Raw genomic sequence first — 18618 nt, 5'->3', positions numbered from 1 at the left:
GTGATGCTAGTGCAAGGAATTGCTGTGCAGTGAAGTAAACCTCACTCCCCAGTGCTAACAGACATTCTAGTGACAGACGCTAGAGGCCTTTGGCTTTAGCTTCTTGAATAAAATGCCTTGTAAGTTTGAGTTCAGTAAAGGACAAAGCAACACAGGCTACACTAGTGAGTTTTGATGCTAATTATAACCCGTTATTGAGTTGTCATGCAAATGTTTGCCCACTAGCACTGCATTAGCATCACAAAGAGGCTGATTTTAACATTTATGCAAGTATGTATTTTTTTTTAAGTATATTAAATCCCGTGCCTCTTGCCATTTGCTAACTTTAGCCCTTTAGCATCATGTTATGTGATGCTACTGAGATTTTCATGCTAACATTAAACATTTAAGCATCACATTATGTTATGCTCTCAAGTTTTAACGTTAACTCTTGTCCCTTAGCATAGGGTTATGTGATGTTAGTGTGACTGTGGCCAGCAGGAGGTGCTGTGCAGTGAAGTAAACCTCACTCCCCAATGCCAACAGATAATAGCGACAGACGCTACAGGCCTTTGGCTTTAGCCTCTTGGTCAGAACACCTGTCTCCTGTAACGGTAACTGTTAAGTTTGAGCCCAGTGAGGGACAAAGCAATGTGTGTTATGCTGCGTTCACACCGGGCGCGATCAGACGCCACAAATTCACGGGGTTTGCGTGGCGACGGATGCACCACCATCGCCCGGTGTGTTGCTCTGCTTTTGCTGTGAAAATTCACCCCGGTGCATCATCAAATAGGAGGAGCTTCCATTCCGCTCGCCGGCTCCGGTTGTCAGTCAAGTTAACATGATGGACCTTGATCACGCGGAGCGAGTTGTTGTGGAAAGCTCCCAATTCGGGGAGCATCATTATTTGTTGCAGGAGCTGCGTCTGGATGACGGCTGCTTTCAGCGGTCCTTCCACCTCTGCAGGACCCAGTTTGAGGACCTCCTGTCCCGTTCACGCGCGCACATGTAAACAATTTAAAAAAAAAAAGAAACTCTGCTGCTTGCTGCAGGGCTGCTCCTCGCTCTTCCCCCAAAAAACTAACATAATTGTGTTTAGAAACCAGTCACCATTTGTTTTATTATTCATCTGTGTAGTTAATTAATAAAATATTCTCCACAGATGATTCGCTCGTGCATGCACGTAAAAAAAAGAAGAAAGAAACTCCGCTCCCCCTGCTGCGGGGCTGCTGCTCGCTCCAAAAACTCTCTCATAATTGTGAAATAAAGGACAAAAGAGACATAAGTCCTGCTCACAGGCAGGACATGTTCACATCTTCAGTCAAACTCCAGACATCTCCACGTCACTACATATTCGGCCCCTGAATATTCAGTTGCAGCGCGACGAGATGAAAAAGTTCAGATTTTTCAACTTGGGCAGGAGGGCAACGCGACGTGATGCGACGCAATATCGCGCCACAAATGCGCCAATCGCTCAAAATCGCTTCACTCGCGTCGCGCTGCATGACTTGGCACCAAAACGCGTCATTCCATAGGGATTACATGGCAACCTGTCGCTGCTGTCGCTCACGTCGTGCCCGGTGTGAACGCGGCATTACACTACACTACTACACACTACACGTGTGTTTTGATGCTAAATATAACCCATTATTATCACTTTACCGGGGCGTTGCTAGGCCGGTATCGTAGCTTTACGTCGATGCTATCTGGCTATATCCGCCTGCTGTGCGTAAACAAATGATGTCATAGTGCGCGCAGCCCAAGAACTGTCCGTGGGGGGGAACTGTCAGCAGAGGAAAAGATGAAAAGGCGAGAAGTGTGTTTTGGTCCCAATATGGATATTCCGGATGATTTTCTCATGGATAGTACGACAATGAACAGCAGCTAAAGCAGCCAGCTTGATGAGGACGCACTGGCTAAATTGGAGAGCAGCGTGCGCCAGCTAGCTGACACGACAAAAGTTAAGTGAGCCAACTTTTTATGTACGCATTACGTGTTGTGTATCTCAGTAAAAAGTGATAATAATGCAAATAACATGCTGTTGTCGTGCGGCATGCATTTTCTGAGTGCCTCCGTTCACGGCCAGTCGCCCAAAATGACAGATATTCGCCCTCGTCTAACTCAGGCGAATATCTGTCATTTTGGGCGACTGGCCGTGAACGTCGGGCATCTGAAAATGCATGCCGCCCTCCAATAGCATGTTATTGTATTATTATTGAGTTTTCTGGCTAATGTTAACATTGGGGTCTCTTAGCTCATGCTAGCTTTAGGTGCGATGTTAGCACCTTAACATCACACCATGAACTTCCCACTAGTCCTAGGGTCCACTAGCCCTAGGCTATATGCTGCACTAAAGTAGGTTAAATAATGTAACAAAAGTGTATCAATAAAAGAAAAACATTTAATTATGGTTAATTACTATTATTTGTTGATTTTCAATTCAACAGATGTAAAGACAACAGTACAGTTAAAGGTGATTAATGGTGTATGTCAACAGATTTATGTTTTATTTTTGTAAACTGAACTTTAAAATCTGTTTGGGGTTCTAATATACACCATCAAATAACATAAAGATGTTAGGACCAGTGGATCCTCCCCCATCGCACCTAACGTGAAGCTAGCACCAAGCCAATTATACAACACAGACTGTCATTCAGTGGTGGGCACAGATAACCAAAAAATTAACTTCGATAACAGATAAGATAACTGAAAAGTTATCTTTGATAAACAGATAAACCACCCAAAAATGTATCGGAAGTTACAGATAATCGATAACCGATAAATTACGGTGTTGTTTCTGGTACATTTGCAATTACTAAGAAGCTGAAACTAATTTTTAACACGATCGCTTCTGAAAGCATCAAAAGCGGCAAAAGACCCAAAGAATGAGCCAGAATGTTTGACTATGCTGCCCCCTGTAGAACACAACACAGACAAATCCTGAGAGCACCCACAAAGTCAGCTTTCTACTAATCATAATTATCATTTTTCTTTCAACATTCTGTCCCTGCTGGAAGCGCTTGTTTATTACAGCGCTCCCAGCACAGAGAGACTTAGAGAGCAGGCATAAGGCCAGCTCTCTATCAATTACAATGCTCCAGTCAGGCGGAGGTCTTGAAAAATAAAGTCATACTAACTTATGGTTTTGTGAAATACTGATAGAATAACTCCATTAATGTCAATTCTGTCATTTGTACAAAGTTAAAATATAACATATATCTTTTAATGTTGAATAAGGCACTAATTCTGAGGTTTTGTAACAAACACAGACCGCAAAGCATTCTGGGTAAAAGTGCTTCTGCTAAACACTGATTGGTTCAGTCATTCATTATGTAAACCAACACGTTAATGTGACGTGTGTTGGTTTACAGATAAATGTGCTTTTGTAAAATATTCAATTTTTATTTGTAAAAACAGGCATTTTTACGGAGCCCTGGAAGTGTCATCGCAAAATGTTTTGCATGTGGAGAGAATGTGCGCATGTTTTATTAATGCCGTGCACACGTTTGATGATGTGTGTATGTTTTAAATCTTTTATGATGTTGTAAAACATGCACTCAATATTAGTAAGTAAGTAAATTTATTTATATAGTGCCTTTCACAGACATAAGTCACAAAGCACTTCACAGGTTAAAATGCAATAATAAATAATGAAAACAGATAAAACAAAGGACAAGGTTAACAATTGGTCAGTTCTGAAAAGCCTTATCTTGACACATAAATGTTGGCTTTACACTGTGCGTGTTTTGGCCATTTTTCAGATGATTTTTCATTTGTGCAAGAATTTTTTGGACCGAGTTTCAGGTTAATCGCGCGTCCTGCATCGTGTAGTGGAGTAACAAGCTTTAACATCTCATGACCACCTCCTGCTGCTAAAAGCTACAAGCATCCAACCGCAGAGCTGTCTTGTAATGTATTTTTTGTTGTTGTTTTGTTTTTAAACTTAATTTGTAGAAAAAAAAAAAAAAAAGCCAAAAAGTTGATTTGACCACCATCTGATATAACCGGGTTAAAATAAATAGAACACTGCCATCTACTGGTGCCCAGACGCTTAGTACTTCTTGGGGCGAATACTGCCATGAACACTACTGGCCAGTAGATGGCAGTAGCAGCCTTGAAAACTTGCCAAACAAAATTCCAGATAATCCGTGTCTGCTACATTTAACTTTTAAGATGCGTGGAATTTAACAAACACAAATACACTAACGTCTATAAACCCAGAGAATATATTCACAAGAGTTTTAGGCACTAGAGTTTAATGCTGTTATCCGTGGAGCCTGAACAGAGTGTCTGAAATGCATTTGTCTTGTCGTGAACGTCTGAGATTAGCCTATGCTACCCATAATGCATTGCTGCCTGGCACAGCATGTGCTCACAAAACCTTAAAAATTAGCACATTACTTTAAAACGAAAAAATATATCTGATATTTTCACTTTATAAAGCTTCAGACATGACAGTAATTTTAAATAACTTGTCCAAAATGAGTAGGTTAAAATTTGAATCATAAGTTAAAAATGTATGCCTCTGGATGACTTGGTGATATTGCGATTATATCAGTATGGTGTTAAAGAAAAATTATTTTTTTTTGGTCTCCAGTTCTCCTTTGCTTACAGAGGGTAGAACAACATACCTATTAGGAAATGTTCAACATGTAGGTCTCAACTGCTTTAATAGTTTTAAAAATGTTTTTTACTGTTCAGTTTAGCTTACTAAGTTATCAGACGGCAATTCATCAGAAGATAATTAGTCCTATGAGGGTTTTTAAATTTATTTAAAAAGATAATCCGATAATGAAAACATTATTTTCGATAATTATCTGTTATTGGATTATCGGAAGTGTGCCCACCACTGCTGTCATTATAAGCTAAAATAAGGATGGCAACATTTACCAACACCAACTGCAGCTGGATTAAATATATATAATTTAGAAGGACCTTGGAATATGTTTTCAGTATTTTCCCAATGAGTACTCAAAGGAAAGACAAATGATTTAACAGATTATAGACAAATTCACTGGCTGTGATCATAAAAAAGTATAGTTTATTTATTGACTCATATTTTATAAAGTCTACAACTAAAGAAACCGAATAAAATAGTTTGCTATTGTTATACGAAAGGGCTTATCCACGGGGATTGCGCTAGCTGTTTGATAGCAAGAGCATTTGCTAAATAATGGCCAAGTAACGGAAATTTTGTAGAAAAAACTGAGATTTTCAGGAAAGAAAAATGTGAAGAATCACAGACTAAAAGGCCTCCAAAAATTTGGAGCTACATTCACAACAATAATGTCCTTGGGCCATTAAGGTACTGATGCCACACATAAAAAAGGTCCACTAGGGGGCACTGAGTCAAAGTTGTAACTTTTGAGAAATTGTAACTGAAAACCTGGATTTACTGTGGTATGATCTCACACCGGAGGATCCAGGACTGGATCATACCTTCATCAGGCCGGGGTACTCGTCCGACGGGAGGCCGTAGATGTGATATTCAGACTCCTTGCTTTCATACTGGATGAAGCAGGGAAAGTGACGCTGTGAACTGTAGGATCCAGGAACCTTCTCCTTCCAGTAACACACGTTCACCTTCACAACCTGCAGATAACCAGGCAACTGCTTTTAGCTTTAAATGGCATTTTAATCTTTGTTGTATTAAAATTCAACAACAATTTAGTCCTGCTAGTCGCAAACATCGTTTGCACCATGAGAACCGTCGAACAGGTTTCACATCATGCAGCTTCAAAAAATCTTGGCAGAACCTCAAATCACCATTAAGGCGTGTCCTCCCATAATGCTTCACTGTTACGTAATGCCACCAAACAGGAGGTGCGCAGACTCAGCATGCACAGCTGAGCCATCACAGTGGAGAAGCACACACAAGAAAACCAATCAAATCCAGGCTCAGGTCACCCATGTGCCTTCTAGCAAACTCCAGATAAAATTTCATATCTCAAGAAAATCCATCTCTGTGCTGCTCCACTGGGCCTGGAACTCCCACAAAGCTGTCTGCTTGTCTTGGTGGCTTCCCTCACTGCTCTCCTTGGTGCAGGTTCACTCAGTTTTTGAGGACTGGATTAGAACTGGAATATTTCAGCTGAACTCTTATTAACTCATAATGTCAGCCCTGTAGAACACAGTCTAAATCTGTGACGTTCAGAACGGTCCACATTCTTGTTATTTGGCTGTTTAAGCTTGGATCATAAAAATGCACACTGGCCACGCCTCCTCCTCGTTTTTCCTCAGTCTAATAAAAATGTAATTACAACAGGAGCTCCTTGGTGGTGAAGTGAGAATTAGGATTTAATGAAATGTACACACGCTCGTACAAACGCCGTCCGTCTGAGGGCGGCGGCAATAAGGACACATTGTTCAGGAGCTTTCAGGATAATGAACTAACGGCCCGTGCACCCATTCCCGACCACCATAAAATTTCACGCAGCCTGAGCTTTTCCACCACATCAATCAGACGCTGCCGCCCCCGCCGCCACCCGGCCCGCTGCAGACCTGAATAATGCAAAACCAATATCAAGTCCAATTCTCCTCCAACAGCCGCCTGCCTGTTTTCACATCAGTCACTCCGGAATATCAGGAGTCAGACACTGAACCGCTGAAATACACAGAGATAATTCAGCCCTTAGTGAGTCAGTCCAACACTGACACAGCAACTGACAAAACCGACGGGCAAAAAAACAATAGCAAGACATTTGATTAAACGTCAACTGACAAAAAATAAAAATCAATTACATAAATACTCGTAAAATTAAATTAAAATGACAAACCTGTCGGCACAGTGGTTGAGTGGTTAGCACTGTTGCTTCACAGCAAGGTGGTCATGGGTTCGCTTCCCACCTGAGTTTGTGTGCTCTCACCACGTTTGTCTTGGTTTCCTCTGGGCCTCCGGATTCCTCCCACATCCAAAGACATGCAGGTTTATCAACTGGTGACTCTAAGTTGGCTGCAGGTGTGTGTGTGTGTGTTTGTCTGTTCACATGTGACAGACTGGCATCCTGTCCAGGGTGGACCCCACCTCTCGCCTTATGACTGCTGGGACAGACTCCAGCAAGAAAACCCCACTGACCAACCTGTCTGCCATTGTATTGCTGCTTGTTATCAGTGTTATTGTAAATGTTTGTGTTGTCTATCTTGTGCTGTGCTACTGTGATATTGTTGCTGTCTGTCCTGTGATGTGCTATTGCGTTTATTGTCTGTCTTGTTATGTACAGTCGGTGAAGACAAATTTCCCTATGGGGACCAATAAATCTAATCTAATCTAAGAGATGACGTGAGCTCTCTGAGATGATGCGAGCTCTAAGAGATGACGCGAGCGCTCAGAGATGCCGATAGTTCTCCGAGATGCCGCGAACTCTCAGAGATGCCGATAGTTTTCCGAGATGCCGCGAACTCTCAGAGATGCCGATAGTTCTCCGAGATGCCGCGAGCTCTCAGAGATGCCGATAGTTTTCCGAGATGCCGCGAACTCTCAGAGATGCCGATAGTTCTCCGAGATGCCGCGAACTCTCAGAGATGCCGATAGTTCTCCGAGATGCCGCGAACTCTCAGAGATGCCGATAGTTTTCCGAGATGCCGCGAACTCTCAGAGATGCCGATAGTTCTCCGAGATGCCGCGAGCTCTCAGAGATGCCGATAGTTTTCCGAGATGCCGCGAACTCTCAGAGATGCCGATAGTTCTCCGAGATGCCGCGAACTCTCAGAGATGCCGATAGTTCTCCGAGATGCCGCGAACTCTCAGAGATGCCGATAGTTTTCCGAGATGCCGCGAACTCTCAGAGATGCCGATAGTTCTCCGAGATGCCGCGAGCTCTAAGAGACGACGCGAGCTCTCAGAGATCATGAAAGTTCTAAGAGACGCCGCGAGCTCTCAGAGATGCCGATAGTTTTCCGAGATGCCGCGAGCTCTAAGAGACGACGCAAGCTCTCAGAGATCATGAAAGTTCTAAGAGACGCCGCGAGCTCTAAGAGACGCCGCGAGCTCTCAGAGATGCCGCGAGCTCTGACATTACGTGAGCTCTGAGATTACGTGAGCTCTGACATTACACGAGCTCTGAGATTACGTGAGCTCTGACATTACACAAGCTTGCAAAAACATTAACACTTCCTAAAAGTTGGTTCTGAAAAACACATGGTTGAGCTGCATCACGTAAAAATCCTGACTGCTTTAATCACTTTGCTTATTGTTTCCAAACAGAAATGAGTCATTATGTTCAGTGCAGCATTAAAACTTTAATAAATATGAAAGTTGTTAAAATAAAGCATGAAGGTGCAATAAAACACATTGCAGATTCGTCATTAATTCTGTGAGACACGGATGTTCGACTACCTCCAGTGGAAGCTGCAGGCCGGTGTGGGCCAGCAGAGTGTTCGCCCAGGCTCCCGCCGTGATCACCAAACTCTTGGCCCGATAAACACCAGCAGAGGTCGACACTGTGACCACAGCACCGGGCTTTATGTCCGTTACTTTCTCTCCATCTTTTATGACACCGCCCAACTTCAGAAACTGGGCCTGGAAGATGAGAGCAGCTCTTCTTAATGATGATTTAGTGGCAGCACAGACAATAAATCAGCACAAAACTCACAAGAAGCAAACCAAGCACAAGTATTTCCTGGAGTTAAAAGCTATGAACTAATGTCTGAATCAGAGAAATATGATTCAACACACATGAGATGTGAGACAGACGGACAGTTTTGACAGTTCCTACTTTTAGACATTACTTCTGCAAGCTTAAAACAAAGCATGCCCCCCGCAGGCCAGGTGACACTGGAGCAGCCAGACTCTAACAATAAATCTGCTGTCCAAAGCACAGTGTTTCAACGGACAGGAGCTCAGTGCAGCACATGTGCACACCACAGCCTGTGCTGTTACTTAACATCAGGCTCATAAAGATTCCAAAAATAAGCAAGATGGACAAATGTGTGTTGGGAAACATATTGGATGTTATTTGAGTAAGTTTGGACAAAAGAGATCCTCAGGTGGACACAGATTGTTGGACCGAAACACTACAGAAAATCGTGAGACATTTGCTTCACGTATGTGCATTGTTGTAGTGTACTTTTATTATTGGTGTTTATGTTATTTTCCCCAAACAAGCCTGGTACCCAGACTAAGACAAGGCAGATGAAATGTTATAAGCAGCCCAACTCTTTATTTTACTGAGCATCCTGCTCTGAACAAAGTAACAACACAGAACCATTCCTCTGAGTTTGGATCGAAGAAAGAATACAGAAAATGGTACTCTGAGGAACCGACAGCAGATTAATCGTTTTTCATATTAAGACATAAATTTACAGGTAAGAGGCCATTATAGAGCCACAGTCCATGAAATACTCTACTGATCTATTACACATCTGTCAGGATGAGATTTAATTTGAAATTGAGCACTGCGTCACAAAGAAAGCCTGAACGATCCGTCCCTTCAACAGAAAACAACAACAACTCACTGCAAATAGAGCACCGCAAACTTCCAGCAGCACTAGTTTACAGTTTCACAAAATTTTACCTTGAAAAAAATGTTCAAGGTCAAAGTCCTTTTAGAAGTGACTTTTCATAAACTACATTAGATGTGATCAGTTGTCAGGAGGGTGTATTTAGTTCATGCACTTGAATCAAAGTTTTTTGTGATGTTAAGTTTTTTCCCCAACTTTTTCAGTTTCTTAATTCTTTTTCTGGTCATTTTCACAGAACATGCGTTTTCTCTGCTGTGCACGTGTCTTTGCTTTTTGGCATTTGGTTTCCGACTGATAACTGGAAGACAAACTGTAGTTAAGCAGAAAAATGAGAGTGACTGAGGCACTTATGATTGATATATAATGAAAAATATACACCAAAATGGGCGTTTCAATGTTAAATTTAAATGGCCACAAAATCTCATTTGGATCAGATCCGGATCAAACTTTGTCAATCAATAAAGGATACCATCCTACATACATACACTCTCAAATATCAAAGAAATTTGATCTTTTTTGACAGTTATGAATTTTTGAAAATTTGTTCAATGTTAAAGACAGATTTTTTTTTTCCAGTTTTCCAAGATTCATCCTGACTTTGACCTTTGACCCTGAAAATTGAATCAACATATGAATCCTCTGTAAAAAATTTCATAACGATATATGAGAAGTTGTGGGTTACAGGCTGTTCACAAAGAGACAAACAACCAAACAGGGGTGAAAACAGAACCTCCTGCTTTGTTATTACCTCCGCCAACGAATAACAAAGCTGCGTTCGTTGCTCGACCTGACAGCCACCAGGACTTGGTCTTCCTCCAGCACTTCAATTTCACTGCTGACACACTCCACTGATGTGAATTTATTGCTTTTAGACATTCCTGCTCTGAAACATTATGTCGAAAACTGCACACATGAAACATGTTAAGTCTGTATCCTGGAGTATTTAAGTCAAAGTGGTGAACTAGTTGTTACACTTCATTAAAGCTGAAATTACAGCAGACACAAAGATCAGCCTAATCTGGAGGATAAGTCGCATATTTTTTTTCCCTACTAGTTTGAGAAGTCCTGCAATTTATATACTAAAACATGATGCGTTTGTGAATAACAACAAGGACAACTACTGATGTAGGGCTTTCCCAGGAAGTCAAGCCATGTTTGTTACTTTGCCAATATGGGGACATGAGTTCGAATTTCACTCATGCTACCTATCTATCTCCTTGGACAAGACACTCTGCATTGTCTCAGTACACGCAGCTGGAAATGGGTACCAGCCTCAGATGGGTAAGTAACCTGCGTCAGACTGGCTTCCTGCCCATTGGGAGTCATAGACTCTCCTTTGCACAACACTATGGAATCTAGAGATAAGCACCGGCACCAATCGGCCTTGGGGCTGATATAGTACTCACTTCTTCTTTCCCAGGAATCAAAGCACTAACAAATAAATGCCAAGAGGTGCTTTTTGACAGGTGGGATGTAAACTAAAATACAGTAATTCAAATGCTGTTATCATAGTTTTGCCGTGTCACATTAAAATAATAGATTTTAAACACAGGAAATGCCTTTATATGACAAAACCTGTAAAGGCCACAACACAATGGATAAGACTGTCAAAGAATCAAGTATTTGGTGCCCTCCAAGTATTTGGCCCCTTGGTATTTCACATATTTTAATTTGTTTATGCCATTTCAAATACAAAAAGTAAAATCAGGCTTTTCAATATAAAAACAAATCTCAAATTATCTTCCTTAAACTCAAACTGAAAAAAAATCTACAACTTGATATAAATGAATTAAAAATATAAAAGTCAAGATAATGGGTTGCATAAGTAATGGACCCCTTTGGTATAATACCTGTAAATAATCAGTTTTATTGCCAGTTTTCTTCAGACACGTCAGGGGATGGATATATGAACATTTCCAAGTCACTGAATATGTCTTGGACTTTATTTACATCAGTTACGAAGCAATACAAATGAGCATGGGTGGTGGCTAAGTGGTTAGTGCACTTGATTTCAGTGTGGAACGTTCCCGGTTCAAACCCCACTCCTGCCACATTTCTCCATGTAATGTGGAGTTGTGTCAAGAAGGGTATCAGGTGTAAAACCTGTGCCAAGAGAAGGATTTTCTTTCACCAAAATGTCAACTCTAAACTTGCATCTCAGATGCTTCTGGCAAATTGTAGCTGAACTTTCAGGTCTTCTTTTTAATAAAATCCTCCTCTGCTCCACTTCACCATGAAGATGTATAACTTGAGAAACAAAATACAAAACATGCACTGTGCACAATTTCTCCAATCACAGCCACAGAAGCCTGTAACTTCTTCTGGGTTGTCTGGGTTTTTTGTTGGCTTTCCTCACTGTTCTCCTTCTTGCACACTCACTCAGTTTTTAGGTTTTTGTGTCTGCATCACACAGATTTACCATAGAGTGTCATACTGTTTGTATTTCTTCATAACTGATGCAAATAAAGTCCAAGACATATTCAGTGACTTGGAAATGTTCATGTATCCATCCCCTGACTTGTCTGAAGAAAACTGGCAAACTGGCCATTACTTTTGCAACCATCACTTTGTTTTTTATATATATTTTTTTTATTAATTTTATCAAGTTGTAGAGGTTTACTTTGAATTTGAGCTGAAGGAAAATAATTTTAGAAATTTTCATATTGAGAAGCCCGGTTTACTTTTTGTATTTGATAAAGCATAAACAAGTTAAAATATGTGAAATACCAAGGGGAACAATACTTTTGGAGGGCACTGTATAGATAGATAGATAGACATTACAACAAAATGTCTTCCCACACAGTCACCTCAAACAAAAATACAATTAATCCAAAATTATTACAAGTTGAACATAATAATGGCACACATCAGAATTAGAACACCCACACATATACATTTGATTGTTTATGTACGCTAAACTTTAAGACAGTCTGTCATCTGAATTGAGGTAATGTGAATGCGGGGGGGGGGGGGGGGGGCAGAGGTGAAGGGGGCAGAGATGGGGCGTGCGTCATGAGTGCAGATGAGATGAGTTTGCATCAGTCAGATGAGTTTGTAACAGTTTCTGTCAGTGTGTGCATAATGTCTGGAGTTGCCTTGACAACATCAGACTGACTGTCGGGGAGGGCAGAAGGGCCGAATGGTTCACCAAGGCCGTAGAAATTCTTCTGGAGGAATGTATAATAAGACAACAGTTGCCTCTCGTGGCCACAGTGACCATGCAGTTCTACAACTGTATGTCCTGTCTGCCTTCATTTTTTTGCATGTTTAGCCAGCATGACCCAAACTAGGAGGTTCACGAGTTCTCACCTGTGTCGAGCAGAATCCAAATGTTCAGAGTGGAACACGCAGTTTTTTTAATGACATTACTGGAGGAAATATTCTGTTGCCACTGAGTGATTCCATAATCATATGCATGTACTGTTATCGTAGTAACTGTATTTATACAGCACATTCCTGTGTTTTCTGAAATACATTCTAGCATCGATACAATTGGAACTAATTTTAAATATCTCATTTTTGCACTTAGTGGAACTGGAGTGTCTACTTTAATTATTGTAAGGGCATCTTTGTGCAAAGAACAGATGGGGTTCTGACAAGTTACATTCGAGACCGTAGCTCTCATCTCATCAAACCGCTGCACCTTTCAGCCGGTGGTCAGCTTGTCTGGTTGATGCTCCTTCAGGAATATAAAGCTCATCTTCCGGATCACACTCAGCGGTCCCATTTGGGGGTATCGATGCCGTACCTGCACGACCTTGAGTGCACGGTCTGCATACAGCACTCCTGCTGTCGTGTCCACCAGGGCGGCGTCTCCTTCAGTAAGGTTGACATGAGGGATGTGCTGGCTGAAGTTGTCACATGTCAGGATCACGGTAGGAACGCGGCTCGTCTGCAGGGTGTTCCTGACCTGCTCATAAGCCTGACTTTTCTCTGGTCCCAATACCAGGAGTCCTGTTCGCCTGAGGTGGGAGATCACAGAACAAAAAACTATAAGAACACCAACTGTACAAGGAAAATCCATTTCAGTCCCCCTTTATTCATAGATTTCTGTCAGTGATCAGATCTGAGGATTGCAGCAATATTGACCAAATTATGTCTGCAAATATGTGAGAAAGAAACATTTGAAATCTTGAGAAGACATCGTCTGGGATTTCCCAGCCATCGAACCAGGCGTGTGTCTGTTGCTGTGCAACAACATTCCCACGTTAAACAAACCCACAAACAGGCATCTCTAGATCGACTCTGCATGAGGAATATCTTTGTGTCAAGACTGGGCATGTTCAGTCATCGTCCACCAAGAGACCAAAAGACCATCTTCCTCCCCAGTGAGGGATTACCATGACGGCGTACAGAAGGTGAGGTATATCCAGGAAAGGCTGACACTCGATTGCAGATCTTTGTTTATTTATTGCTATTTATTTATTACGTGTGCATGTTGTGTGTTTAGAACAGGGGTGGCCAAGTTCGGCCCTCGAGAGCCACATTCCTGACACTCTTAGTTGTCTCCCTGCTCCAAGACACCTGAATCCAATGAAAGGCTCATTAAAAGTCTGCTAATGAGTCTTTCATTGGATTCAGGTGTGTTGGAGCAGGGAGACAACTAAGAGTGTCAGGAATGTGGCTCTTGAGGACCGAACTTGGCCACCCCTGGTTTAGAACATGAAGATTCCTCAAACATTTGACCCATGACACATTGAGTTTTCACTATGTCATGCCCGAAAGAAGAAATAAAAGCAGTTTTTTTTTTCAAGATTAGAATTTTTAGCTAAATCTGCTCCAGAACTAAAAAGAATTGGACTTCACTACTCGTACCCCATGTGTGTTTGTGGGGCCATTAATAGAACATAGTTTTATCTACTGATCTAACCCACTTCTTTAACCACGGCTGAAATGTGCAGAATAATCTCTCACCACAAAGAAAACACATCACCAGAACTAAATGACAAAACAGGTTGTTAAAAATTCCGGCTGTAACTGTGTTTCATTTTGGTGAAAAACCTGAAAGTAGCTGTTGAAGGCCTAAAGCTGTGGGGTAATATGACTTTCATTCAGCTGGGTCAAGTCAGCTCAAGGACAACTGTGTCAAAGTTTTGCCTCACAAACCTTCCCCCATCAAGGTGCTCTTGAACGAACCATTAAACCTGATAAAGTACAGCGGCCCACTAGTGTCACACACAAAAAAGAAGCCTGCTCTCAGCCAGCAGCTGAAACACTGATGGAGAATTATTCTTTATCCAAGAGAATGAACCAACATGTCAGTAAAACTACATAACACTCCCTCCATCTACAGCACCACATTTTCATTGACTAATACATCACATTCAGTGATCAAGGTGGAGGGCGTACTTTGAGGAGCTGATACAATGAAAAAAATAAAGAGAAGGCTGGATGATGTGAGATCATGAATCAGGAAGTGTAACTGGTTAGTAAGGACAGCAACAAAGAGTTGAAAACCAGGTGGTCCACGTGACATACACATGGAGACATGCAGATGTTTAGGAGAGATGGCAGCGGGAGCTTTTAGCCATATTGATTTCATAATAAGGATGATGTGCACCACTGCAGTAAATACAGAGACATAAAGTTAGACAGCATGAGGTTATGGGAACGATTCATGGAAGCTAGGCTGAGAGGAGAGGTGAACATATGGAAGCAAATAATAGCAGCAAGAAAAAAAAGAGCTTATGACAGGATGAGAGGAGCATTTTATGAGGAGGTTTGGATTGTCAGAGAGGTATGTGAGGGTGGTGCAGGATGGGTATTAGGGCAGTGTGACAGCAATGATGTGTGCTTTAGGAATGAAAGATGGGTTCAAGGCAGAGGTGGAATGCATCAAGGATGGGCTCTGAGACCTTTTTGCCATGGTAATGGATGGACTGATTGATAATGAGCAGTAGTGTCCATGGACCACCTTAGGTTGTGAATGTCTACATGAATCCCCTTGGGTCCTGGTTGGCAACCATGTGCCAAAGTAGTCACCCATCTGCCACAGCTATAGGCCAAATAAGGGCATTATGGCCTTATCCAGTTGCTGGGGTCTACAACAAAGGCACTTGCATGCTGGATGTTTAGCCTTTAAAACCTCAGTCAGTCAGGTTGAAGGTTTTAAACTGTGAGGTGCCCACTGACCAAATAAGCTACTCAAAAAATGTCAGGTCAGTAAAAAATAAACGAAGAAGAAAATTGGTTCAAATCAGGTTTAAAACTCAAATTCTTCCACCATTGTCAAGATTAAATTTTTTAAAAGGCAACTTCAAGTCAGAAAGGACCCGGGATGAGTACGTGAACAGACAGACCGATAAACCAATATACTGACCTTTGAACCCAATGACCTTGACCTTTGCCAAAACAAACCTCATAAAGGTAATCGGAGGAGCAGTGGAACAAACACACAAACACCTCTCAAATGATAAGATCGTATAACAGATCAAGTTGAAATGTGAACAAACCGTGACCTGATGACCGGAAGATGTCAGGTCTCACTGAGGCTAAATTAAAGGCATGGATTGGATTAACCTCTTCCCCTCTGACAGTGGAAGCCAAATGACCAAACAGCTCCAGCGTGACGGTATCAAGTCCTGAAGACAAAAGGAGCCAAGCAGGCTGTAATTCAGTGATGGGTTTGATGGATGGTTAAGTTGCCCTTTACCTGCAGTGTTTTCAAAGCTTGTTCCGACATCCGTCAGCGGCCATCAGACTCCAGAGGCTTCAGCCAGTCACGCAGTTTTATGAGTGTGTCTCCATGTGTGATTGAGTGAGCACGTGTGTAACAGGGAAGGACAAGGCGGCAGTGTGTGTGTGGGTGGGTGTAGGGTCGTAAATTCAACACTTCATCAACTGCAACCTGTCACAGTCAATGATTGGTGGTGCTGCCACAACAACTGGTGGTTGTGTGTCTGCACAGGTTATGGAAGGTCAGAGGTCACATGACAAACACGTTTTTCTCACTATGACCTCTGATGATGCAGATATCTTTGCAGCAGAATCAACGTCCAAGTTAAGATCCTGGTGCTTGCTGTCTTACTGTATGGTGCGAGACTTGAAAGTGGATGTCTTTGGTACCAGGTCTGTTTGGAGGATCCTTGTGTCCCACTGGAACAACTTTGTGTCAAACAAGTGGTTACTTAGTGAGACTTGGATGAGGAGGATAACTTGCATAATCAGGGAACATCAGCTATGACATTTTGCCCATGTGGTGCATTTTACTGGACATGATCCAGAAAGTTAGTGCCTCAGTGATGAGGACCTCAGTGGCTGAAGAAGCCCAAGGACATGCCCTTGTTTCACCTGGCTGCAGCAGACAGGTGCTTACTTTGGAGAGGTGGGAGTGGACCAAGTGTCTACCTGCATGGTTGCCATCCAGGCCCTGAGGCAGTTCCATGGTGCGTTGACATGCCCTCAGGTCAACCAAACAACAGTAAAACAGTAAAAATAAAACCATAAAGAAAGAGACTAGAAAAAAAAGACAGAGACTTAAGCAAGTCCACAGAATCTGTCATATCTCAAATGAGAAGTTGTTCCATTACCAAGGTGCATGATGGGAAAAAGCTGTGACCAGCCGACTTCTTTTTCACCTTTGGAACACGCAGAAGTCCATTGTCTTCTAAATGCAGAACGTGGGCCAGTAAATAAGATGTAAGTAGATCAACCAAATATGATGGTGCTAAACCATGTAAAATTTTATATACTCAACAAAAATATAAACGCAACACTTTTGGTTTTGCTCCCATTTTATATGAGATGAACTCAAAGATCTAAAACTTTTTCCACATACACAATATCACCATTTCTCTCAAATATTGTTCACAAACCAGTCGAAATCTGTGATAGTGAGCACTTCTCCTTTGCTGAGATAATCCATCCCACCTCACAGGTGTGCCATATCAAGATGCTGATTAGACACCATGATTAGTGCACAGGTGTGCCTTAGACTGCCCACAATAAAAGGCCACTCTGAAAGGTGCAGTTTTGTTTTATTAGGGGGGGATACCAGTCAGTATCTGGTGTGACCACCATTTGCCTCATGCAGTGCAACACATCTCCTTCGCATCATCCGTGAAGAGAACACCTCTCCAACGTGCCAAACGCCAGCGAATGTGAGCATTTGCCCACTCAAGTCGGTTACGACGACGAACTGGAGTCAGGTCGAGACCCCGATGAGGACGACGAGCATGCAGATGAGCTTCCCTGAGACGGTTTCTGACAATTTGTGCAGAAATTCTTTGGTTATGCAAACCGATTGTTTCAGCAGCTGTCTGAGTGGCTGGTCTCAGACGATCTTGGAGGTGAACATGCTGGATGTGGAGGTCCTGGGCTGGTGTGGTTACACCTGGTCTGCGGTTGTGAGGCTGGTTGGATGTACTGCCAAATTCTCTGAAACGCCTTTGGAGACGGCTTATGGTAGAGAAATGAACATTCAATACACGAGCAACAGCTCTGGTTGACATTCCTGCTGTCAGCATGTCCATTGCACGCTCCCTCAAATCTTGCGACATCTGTGGCATTGTGCTGTGTGATAAAACTGCACCTTTCAGAGTGGCCTTTTATTGTGGGCAGTCTAAGGCACACCTGTGCACTAATCATGGTGTCTAATCAGCATCTTGATATGGCACACCTGTGAGGTGGGATGGATTATCTCAGCAAAGGAGAAGTGCTCACTATCACAGATTTAGACTGGTTTGTGAACAATATTTGAGGGAAATGGTGATATTGTGTATGTGGAAAAAGTTTTAGATCTTTGAGTTCATCTCATACAAAATGGGAGCAAAACCAAAAGTGTTGCATTTATATTTTTGTTGAGTGTATGTTTATAGCAAGACCTTAAAAATCAGACCTCCCAGGAACCAGAAGATAATGAAGGAAGACCAAAATTGGAGTAATATGATCAAACTTTCTGTTCCCAGGCAGAACTCTTGCTGCAGCGTTCTGAACCACCTGAAGGCCCCTGATGCTTTTAGATGCCACAATGGATTGTTCGGTTGTCTTTTACACCTTTAAAAAAACCTGAACGGTCTGTGTCTTAAGCATGGGCTGGCAACCAGACTGACACGGCTGTAAGGAGCGAGTCCGGACGGTCATAGAGACGACAGAAGGAACAGGTGATGGGTCAGCCAGACACACATACAGCTCTCCACCAACAGATAGGTGAGACCCACTCAAGCAAGAAAAGAGCAGGCC

The 18618-nt window shown here is 42.3% G+C and overlaps 1 protein-coding gene across 1 annotated transcript in view; it reads right to left on the bottom strand.

The window, feature by feature from the left end:
- pipox (pipecolic acid oxidase) overlaps nt 1-18618 on the bottom strand; it is a 47067-nt gene that overhangs the window by 14372 nt on the left and 14077 nt on the right. The window contains exons 3-5 of the mRNA XM_034169039.1: nt 13187-13400; nt 8315-8497; nt 5419-5571 (exon numbers count right to left, since the gene is read on the bottom strand). Coding sequence (XP_034024930.1) covers nt 5419-5571; nt 8315-8497; nt 13187-13400 — 550 coding nt within the window. The remainder of the gene's footprint in view (nt 1-5418; nt 5572-8314; nt 8498-13186; nt 13401-18618) is intronic.

Source organism: Thalassophryne amazonica, chromosome 4 (assembly GCF_902500255.1).
Source record: "Thalassophryne amazonica chromosome 4, fThaAma1.1, whole genome shotgun sequence".
Taxonomy (NCBI): Eukaryota; Metazoa; Chordata; class Actinopteri; order Batrachoidiformes; family Batrachoididae; genus Thalassophryne; species Thalassophryne amazonica.
This window is presented reverse-complemented; position numbering and strand designations above follow the sequence as displayed.